General features: G+C 58.1%; 1 protein-coding gene across 2 annotated transcripts; it reads left to right on the plus strand.

Moving 5' to 3' along the window:
* The first annotated feature begins 523 nt into the window (after nt 1–523).
* Nucleotides 524–7,599, plus strand: LOC102439222 (retinoic acid receptor responder protein 3-like). 2 transcript variants are annotated; one of them, XM_014449813.2, is made up of 4 exons: nt 524–610; nt 3,192–3,300; nt 4,839–5,107; nt 6,359–7,599. In XM_014449813.2, the coding sequence occupies exons 1-4, from the start codon at nt 602–604 to the stop codon at nt 6,455–6,457; spliced, it is 486 nt and encodes a 161-aa protein (XP_014305299.1). In that variant the 5' UTR covers nt 524–601; the 3' UTR covers nt 6,458–7,599. The 2 variants fall into 2 exon arrangements, with proteins under 2 accessions (XP_014305299.1, XP_023604253.1); XM_023748485.1 differs by lacking the exons at nt 4,839–5,107; nt 6,359–7,599 and adding an exon at nt 3,645–4,826.
* The last annotated feature ends 1,170 nt before the right edge of the window (nt 7,600–8,769 follow it).

Below are 8,769 nucleotides of genomic sequence, written 5' to 3' on the forward strand. Positions count from 1 at the left end.
CACATCGCAGCAGACGCAGGACCACAGGATGGAAAAGCCTGGGCCCTGGTTCCCGGGAGCTGCTGGGCTGAGCCTGCGCCCTGCCTCCGCCTCCTGTTCCAGGGACAGCGGCCGGCCAGGCTGGGGAAGCCGCTCTCAGGGGAGTTCTGCTTCTCCCGCCCACATGCACCCCGAGACCCATGAGCCCTGGGCTCCCCGAGGTCCAGGCTCCCGCCTGCTGAGGCCTTCCCGTGGGTCCCCCCCGAAGGCTGCCCGTGGCTCCTGTCCTCGTGGGGCGGGTATAAGATGAGGGCCCACGCGGGCCTGGGGCTGACAGCTGGGCCTCCCATGCCCCGTCCTGCAGTGGGAGCCCGTGTCCAGGGCAGGGCAGGGGTAAGGCTTCCCTCCGATGCTCACCGCTTCCAGGCGGCTCCCAGGCCCAGCCATGCCGGGCCTTGAGGTGGGAAGTCGTGGGCCTGTCCTCTTAGAAAAACGCTGAGTCCCTTTAACCCTTTAGTGGTCAGTCCTTCTGAACAAAAAAGTAAAGTGAAAGCGAAAGTGTCCACTCGGGTATAAAACCTGTTGCCCTAGGAGCAGAAAGCAGACCCTGCCCTGGTGAACAATGGCTTCGGTAAGTCCCCAGAACTTTCTAGAACCGGCTCTGCAGGGGAGGGCAGCTCCCTGGTATAAATGAAGGCCTGGGGCTGTGCTCCTGCTGGTAACTCCAGCGCTGTCTCTAAGGCTTCCATGGAGACCTGTATGTTGTTTAAGTCTCTTTTGCTGCAGGACTGGGAGGTCTTCGGGCAGAGGGAGCCCCGCTCTGGGTCTGGCACCGTGTGGGGTCGGGGGCCATGGGGGAGGATGTGCGGTGTCTGGGCTGTGCCCGCCTGAGCTGGGGAAGGAGCTGGAGTGTGGGCTGATGGGGGACCTGGGACTTGGGGAGCAGTGGGTCCCGGCCTGTGGGCCTCAGCTGCTGCTCGGGTTCATGCCTCCTCAGCCCCTCTGTTCTCGCTCCTCCTTCCATCCCAGTCAGGAGTCTGCCTGATGCCACTCATTCGGTTCTCAGCGTCCGACGCAGACAGCCGCCCCCATTAGCCCTGGTGTCCAGACTTACACAGGGTCCTGGGAGGGGCAGGCCCAGCGCCTGGTGTGCAGGGAAAGCAGCCAGCTGGGCGGGGCTCTTACAGGAAGTGGGGCGATTCCGGGAAGGCGCCTGCACCCTCCAGAGCTCAGTCCACCCACTTCACTGCTCCTGGGAACCACTGCCTCCCCCAGACCAGGCCCCAGCTCACTGCCTGCTCCTGGGACAGTGCCCAGGCCTCACCTTAATCCAACATTTCCCTTCAGAGTGAGAAATGCCCTTGTTCTCCCCCAGAAGGACACCAGCTCTGGGCCTGCCTGGCCTGAGCCCTGGCCCCCTGGCCCTCCAGCCCTCCTGCTCCCACAGGTCCTTCCCTCCTGTTCCAAACCAGGCCCCTCTCAGGACCCAGGAGCTGCAGGGAGGGGGGCCGAGCACACAGGACCCCCTGATGGAGCTCAAAGCCCAGAGGGGGTGAGACAGGCACAGGGACCACAGCAGAGCATGATCACATGGGGGGAGGTGGCAGTCCCGGGGCTGGGGACCCTGAGCGTGGCATCTGAGCCAGGCTGGGCCTTCAGGGCAGCTCCTCAGAGGAGGGGTCTGTCTGGGGAGGAGAGGAGGAGTGGGCGTGGGGCAGGGACTGGGGGCAGAGAGAAGCTGGGGTGCAGAGGAGCAGAGGCCAGAGGGAGCTGTGGGGAGGGAAAGGCAAGGCCTTCAGCCAGCCCGGGGGAGCGGGGGGTGGGGCGGGGGTGGGGGGGTGCTGAGGACAGGGAGGGGGAGGAGGGTAGGGAAGAGTCAGGAGGGGCTGTGGCTGCCCAGGGGCATCCTGTGCCCTGAGGCCAGAGGAGGGTCATGGACAGATGGGACATGTGGGAAGGACACCGGGGGTCCTGGGGGACTGGATGTGGAGGTGAAGGGACAGGAGGCAAGAACCTTGGTGGGAAACTGTGGGTCACAAAATCCAGAACTGGGTGCCCTGGACCGAGTCATGGGCGGGAGGTGGACGGGGAAGTGAATCAGGAGAAGCGTCCAGGGTGCGTGTGGGCTGCTGGGCACCGGCATGGAATGGGGCAAAGGGAAGCGGAGCCCTGGCCTCAGGTTGGGCCGCCTGGGGTGAGGGCTGCAGGAGGTTTCTCATTCGCTGAGGTCAGACACAGAGACACAGAAAAGTTGAAAAATTCTCTAATCATGAAGCAGAGGTGCCCTGGGCAGGACACTGAGGAGCAGAGAGAGGTGAGCAAGGCAGGGAGGGAGGGAGGAAAGGGGATGAGGAGGAGACAAGACAGAGAAGACCCCGTGCGGCCACTGCCAGCTGAGTGTCCCTGGGCACGTCCCTCTGCCTCTGATCCTGTTTCCCCAGGTGAGCAAGTGGGTGCTGCTTCCTTCCCCTGGGCTTGGGAGGGTGGCAGTCATGGTGGGGAACGTGCCAGCAGAGCCTGCTGCTTGAGTGTGTGAGCCCCGTCTGCCCCCTCCCCACACCCAGCTCCGGATGCTGGGCAGCCACACCAGGGCCTCCTCAGAGCTCAGTCCCCTTACTAGGCTGTCAGTTCCTGTCCCTCAGGTCGGCATCTCCGAGGGCGGGTGCACCGGGCTGGAGGGCAGAGTGTGAGGAGGAGCCTGTGGGCCATGCACAGCCAGGGCCACAGGCATGTGGACACCTGCGGGCAGCGTGTGAGGCAGAAGCTCAGACTCAGCTGCCCTCGTGGCTGGGATGGGCCTGGGCCCAGCCTCCGGGAAGGGGCTTTGCATACCCTCCAGACATGTGCACAATACACCCACATATGCTCCTCTGCATCCTCATGTGTGTGCATGTACACACAGCACATAAAACATACATGTGCACAATACACACAGACACGCATGCACTACACACACTCTCTGGACAATTCTTGACTCTCCCAAAGCACATGTTTCCAGGCTTCCCTCCCTCGGGGCAACCAGATTCCAGGCTCCCAGTTCCCCAAGGGCAACCTCTAACAGCGCCAGAGGCTGAGGGCCTCACAGGGGGCCAGAGTCCCCTCCACACGCTCACCAGGCATCAGCGTGGACTCCCCGGCCCAGCTGCAGCTCCCAGCCCGGGTCTCTGCAGCTCCCTGAAATCTGTCTCACCTTCCTGGCTGTTTCTTCGCAGTTTCCTGAAGAGCCCAAGCCTGGAGACCTGATTGAGATTTACCGAATTGGCTACTCGCACTGGGCCCTCTATGTGGGTGATGGTTATGTGATCCACCTGGCTCCCCCAGGTAAGGGGGGTTGAAAGTACGATTTACCAAAGATTTATTAGCCTAATGAGAACAATTCAAAGCCAAATGCCACCCTGGGAACCCTCTCTGAGTTCTCCCTGGGCAGGGCTTGTGCTCACTGTACATCCGTGTCTCTTGGGGGCATCTCAGTGGTCCCTCAGGTCCTGACTCAGCAGGGAAAGAGGTCTGGGGGCCATAGGGAAGCCGGGCTGGGCCACATTGGACACTCTCCAGCTCTGGCCCATTAGCTGGGTGCGCAAACAGATTTCCCTAAACCAGCAGCGTCTCTGGGTGTCCCGCTCTCAGGAAGGGACTGCCTCTCAGTGCTGTGTCCTGTTGCTCAGAGGATGTCACAGAACAGGGCGTCCTGAGAGGGTTTCCTGAACACCCTCCACGGAGCAGCTCTCCCAGGTCACACATCACAGAGAGTCTCACACAGACGCACACGAGCACCTGGAACCTTGATGGACGCAGGGACAGCAGAAGCAGGATGACAGCCAGTCAGAGGAGCAGGCAGGCCCCACACTGTGTATCGTCCATGAGAGAAAGGTGCTGGGATGAGACCGCGCACTGGGAGCACAGGGGCTGGTGCCCTGCAGAGCAATGGCACCCACACCTCGGACAGCAAGCGTTTGCGTTCTCGCTGGACAGAAACCGTCTCACGATCAGAAGAATCTGCTTGTCACTGACCAGGTTCTATACGCTGTCACCTACACTGACAGAGTGGAAAACTGTCAGAATGGATGGCAAATAGTAAGCGAAACCCACCTAATGCAGACGACACTTAGGAGGCTGGGAACAGAGGGTGTGAGTGTGAGGACCGGGTCCTGCTGTGTGAGTGCAGGTGGTGTTTCCTCAAGGACGGGTGCTCAGTGCAGCCTCAGCCTCAGACTCAGCACATAAAGGAGCCTGCTGGTTCGCGTGCTCTTTAGTTCCCTCCTCTTAGAGAGCAAAACCCGGGCTCCAGGCTCAATGGGATTTGGACGCCACCATCTGGAAGCGCTGTGTGGACTCTCCGTGTGGCCAGAGCTGCCAGAAAAGGCTGATGATGCCTCAGGGTCAGATATCGGTTGTCAAATGGAGATGAGAGAATTTACCATGACGTTCAGAAGGAGAATAAGTGAGGGAATATATGAAATTTGCACAGCAGAGTGTCTGAAACACAGTGGGGACTAAAACAACTTTGATCTCTTTCTGAAACACACAAGCGCAAAGATGAACAAATACATTTTACTACCGTTGTTTACAATGGCTAAGCTATGGACCAGCCCATAATAGGGACTTGGTCAACTAGATGATGTCCATTCATACAATGGAACACAATGGCAGCCACTGACCATCACAACATTGATGAACATGAAAAGCATTCACAGCTCGTTAAGGAAAAGAGCAAAATCACTGAAACCTCCAATCACATTGGTGAAGGGACAGACACCAAAGCTCAATAGCGGATTCTTTTCCTGCTTCCTCCCTGCCTGGAATCCTCTCTCCCTCCCAGGCCTCCCCTGAGCTCCTGATACTCTTGTGTCTGGTTCCAGATGAGTACCCTGGGGCTGGCTCCTCCAGCCTCTTCTCCGTGCTCAGCAGCAGAGGGATGGTGAAAAGGGAGCTCCTGAGTGACGTGGTGGGGGGCTGCCGCTATCGGGTCAACAACCACCTGGACCACGAGTACTCACCACTGCCCGTGAACAAGATTATCAGTTCTGCAGAGGAGATGGTCGGTAAGGAGTTGGCCTACAGTGTTCTGAGCAGGAACTGTGAGCACTTTGTCACCGATCTGAGATACGGCAAGGCCCGCAGCCCGCAGGTAAGGCTCTCTCTGGGGGGCTCCCTCTCCCTTCTGGAGGTCTGCTTGGGTTTGGGGTGACAAGGTAGAGGCAACAATTACCCTCAATAAATCAGAAGGGAGCTCTCAGAGTCTTGTTGGCTGGGAGTCAGGATGTTTGAGCACAAATCTCACATCTGCTTTTAATCCACTTGGGGTCTTTGAACAGGTCACTTCCTCTCTGGCCTCAGTTTCCCCATGTGCAGAAGGAGGGATGTTGGAGGACCTCTGGGGTTCTGGCCACCTCTATCCCTTTAGGATCCTTTGCCTCTAAGACCCACCCTAAAGGCAGCTCCTGATGCCCTGTGAGCTCTCAGGGAAAGTCTGGTCCAACCCGGGACCATGACAGGTCTCCTAGGCCCCAGAGAGCCCTCGGGCAAGGGATGCTCAAGGCCTGTGGCCCATGTAAGAGCTCGAGGACATGTTCTGTAAGGTCTGGGCACATCCTTACCGCTCTCCTCTTTCCTCTCTTAGCAAAACACAGCTAGTAAGAGGCAGGAGCAGGATTCAATCCCCAGTCCTCCCAGCTCTTTCTGCTGAACCACAGCACCTCCAGGGCTCACAGCCCCTGTGATTGGGTGATGGGCAGCCTGGATGGAGGAGATGAGGGGAGGAGGAGGTTAGGGAGGGGAATTAAGGATTTGATGCTCAGGTGGGGTGTTGGGTGACCAGTTAGACATCCAGGTGGACCTGTTGAGTAGCAGTTGGACGTGTGAGTCTGGGGTTCAGGGCTGAGGTGAGGCTGGACATAGAAGTTTCCAGGCTGTACTTGGGAACAGTACACAGAGCACAGTGTTTCCTGAGGCCATGGTTTCCCATCCTCTTCCCTCATCCCTGCCACCACCTCCCTCTGCAGAGGTAGACTAGACCACAAAGTCATTCCCACTTTCACCCCAGAGCTCTGGCCCCAGGAGCCCAGGCAGGAAGCCCCCTCCCCTACCCAGCCCCCGTACGGACCAAATGGCCCCACCCTGGAGGCTCACACAGAAGGATCCCATCACTCCAACCTGCCAGTTGTCAGGACACCTCCGGACAAGCCCAGCACTAACAAGTGGTCACACCTTCGGCTTCCCAGGGAAAGGGTTGTTGGGACAAGGCCAGCATCTCTGAGAGGCCAGGCCCCCAGGTGGGGGGTGGGGGTTGGAACATGAGTGTGGCCTCCAGCCCCTTTGGTGGGAGGGAGAACCTGCCTGGACTTGCTGTGGACTCTGAACCTGGGCTGCTCACTTTCAGGCAGAAAAGTTCGTGACCGGAGCAAGTGTGACCTTTGGAGCTGCAGTTGTGGCTGCTCTCGCCTGTTCTGTCATGAAGAAGCGATCCCAACACCAGTGACAGCCTGAAGGGGCACAAAACCCCACGTTAGAAGCCGCTGTAGAGAAGACCTCACACAGTCCTGTCCTCTTACCTGAGCTCTCGGGAAACCTGTCGTTCTGTCTCTCACTGTCCCTCTCTCACTGGCTGAAGGGTGGACTGATTGTGACCAGACTGAGGAATTCATACGTGAACCTACCTAACCTCCAGGGAGGGGTTCCGCTGCTTCTGTGGCGCCTAAAGCAGAACGGAAGCACCTGGGCACCAGGTGGGGACCCAGCATTTTCTATCCGTGTGACCTGGGGAAAGCTTGGACTCTCAGAGCCTCAGTCCCTTCCTCTCTGAGCCGGGGGCCGTGATCCACTCGAAGGTGCATCATGAGGATCAGATAAGGTGGTGGGTGGAGGACCGCAGGCCCTGTCCGGCCTGTAGCAGGTGCTCAATGGATTGTCTCCTTGTTCTCTGTAGACTGACCACTGTGCTCAGCAGCCGTCACTCATTTACTCTCATGGTGCAAAAAGAAACACACGGTTACTTCCCGTGCAGTCCCACCCTCTGTCCTTGAATCCCCTGATGAGGCATAAACATCTCCCAGCACCTTTCCAGTGCCTCCTACCTCCTTCAGCCAGCCCTCCTTTTTAGAAGTTTTGTTTTTCTTTCATATTTTTTTTCAGAGAGGAAGGAGAAGGAGAGAGAGAAACATCAGTGATGAGAGAGGATCATTGATCGGCTGCCTCCTGCACATCCCACACCAGGGATTGAGCTGCAACCTGGGCATATGCCCTGATGAGGAATCGAACTGTGACCTCCTGGTTCATAGATCAACGCTCAACCACTGAGCCATGGGGCTTATTTTTCTTTTTCTAACTCAAAGGTCAACTCCTCACCCATCTGTGACGACCACATAGAATTAAATTATCTTCCCGGGCCCAACTTGCCATGGCTCAAGTTGCCCCTGGTTAAATATTGAAATGAATCACCTCCACTTTGAGGGCAGGGAAACTCCTGTGTGACAGTGTAAGGATGGATACGTGTCATTATAATGTGTCCAGATTCATAGAATGCACCACACCCAGAGCGAATCTTGGGCAAACTAAGGTCTGTGGGTTGTTATGATGTGCTGATGTAGGTTCTTCCGTTATAACAAAAATACACGCTCTGGACAGGGATGCTGATAATGGGGGAGGCTCTGGGTGAGTGGGGGGTGGGGCATATGGGAAATCTCTGTACCTTCCTCTCAATGTCTCTATAAACCTAAAATTTCTCTAAAAATTAAATTAAGTCTTTTTAAAAAATTAACCTCCTCAGCGTATCCCTCTGCTAGTACCTAGTGTGCCCTGGGCCTGGTCTCTAAAGGGGCGGGTCCCATGCTCTCCTCTTCCCCCCTGGCCTCTGCCACCAGTGGCCCCACTGAACGGCCGCTCTCCAGGTGGCAGCACAGCCCCTCACACTCTGACTGGAGACCTGGGGCGTCCCCTCCCCTGGGCTGTGCCTTCCCGGCAGGAGAAAGCTGGGGGCCCTGATCCCCTGGGTGCACAGACACCAGGCGGGGATGAAGCTCGGGCTTCAGAAGGTTGAAGAACGAGGAGAAGGACTTGTACTTGCTGCCCAGGAGGGCCCTGCTCAGATCCCCAGGTGGAATGTCTGCCTCCATGCGGGGTCCGGGAGGATCCATGCTGGCCTCGCTCCCAGGCTCCCTCTGGGTCAGAGGGCACAGCTGCTCTGTGAGCCCAATACCCAGCGGGTGAGACAGGAGAAGGCTTCTCGCTTCCGGGTCTAAAGCTCCCCCATAGCCGTGGGAGACGGGGAATCCGGGGACTCGGGTCTAATGGGAGATGTGAGCTCCGGGCTCTAATTCTAGGCAGGAAATCTCCCCTGGGACCAGCCCCAGGCTCCCAGCAGCTCTGGAGGGACCCAAGGGTGGTGCCAGCTCCCCCCCTCCCCTGGGTGCCCCTGGACCAGGGGTGCCGAACCATGGAGTTTGACTCACCCACAGTCCCCTCCAAGTGAAACTGCCTCTGCCTCCAGGGTCAGGTGTAAACCATGTGACTGGCCCCATCAGTCAGAACTGATTGGCGCAGTGTGCTCACCTGACCCAACAGCAGCCAATCAGGAGGCTGAGCTAGGATGTGGTAAGCTGAGCCAATCAGATTCTCTCTCGGGAACTTGGACAGGGAACCCAGGAGCTGCAGGCACTGAGGAGAGATGCTGCTGAGCTGATGCAGAAAGGAAAGCCGTGGAGCGAGGAGTCAGGGGACCAGCGACGCTGGGGAGATGACGGTACTAATTATTCCAGAACCAAGAGGAGGAGAGAGTGGCAGGAGGAAAGGAGC

The sequence above is a fragment of the Myotis lucifugus genome, unplaced genomic scaffold (genome assembly GCF_000147115.1).
Source record: "Myotis lucifugus unplaced genomic scaffold, Myoluc2.0 scaffold_1435, whole genome shotgun sequence".
NCBI classification, from domain to species: domain Eukaryota; kingdom Metazoa; phylum Chordata; class Mammalia; order Chiroptera; family Vespertilionidae; genus Myotis; species Myotis lucifugus.

Coding starts and splice junctions, on each gene's coding strand:
- LOC102439222 (XM_023748485.1), top strand. Junction 3,301..3,644: donor GATCCACCTGGCTCCCCCAG/GTAAGGGGGGTT, acceptor CCTGTTGCTCAG/AGGATGTCACAGAACAGGGC.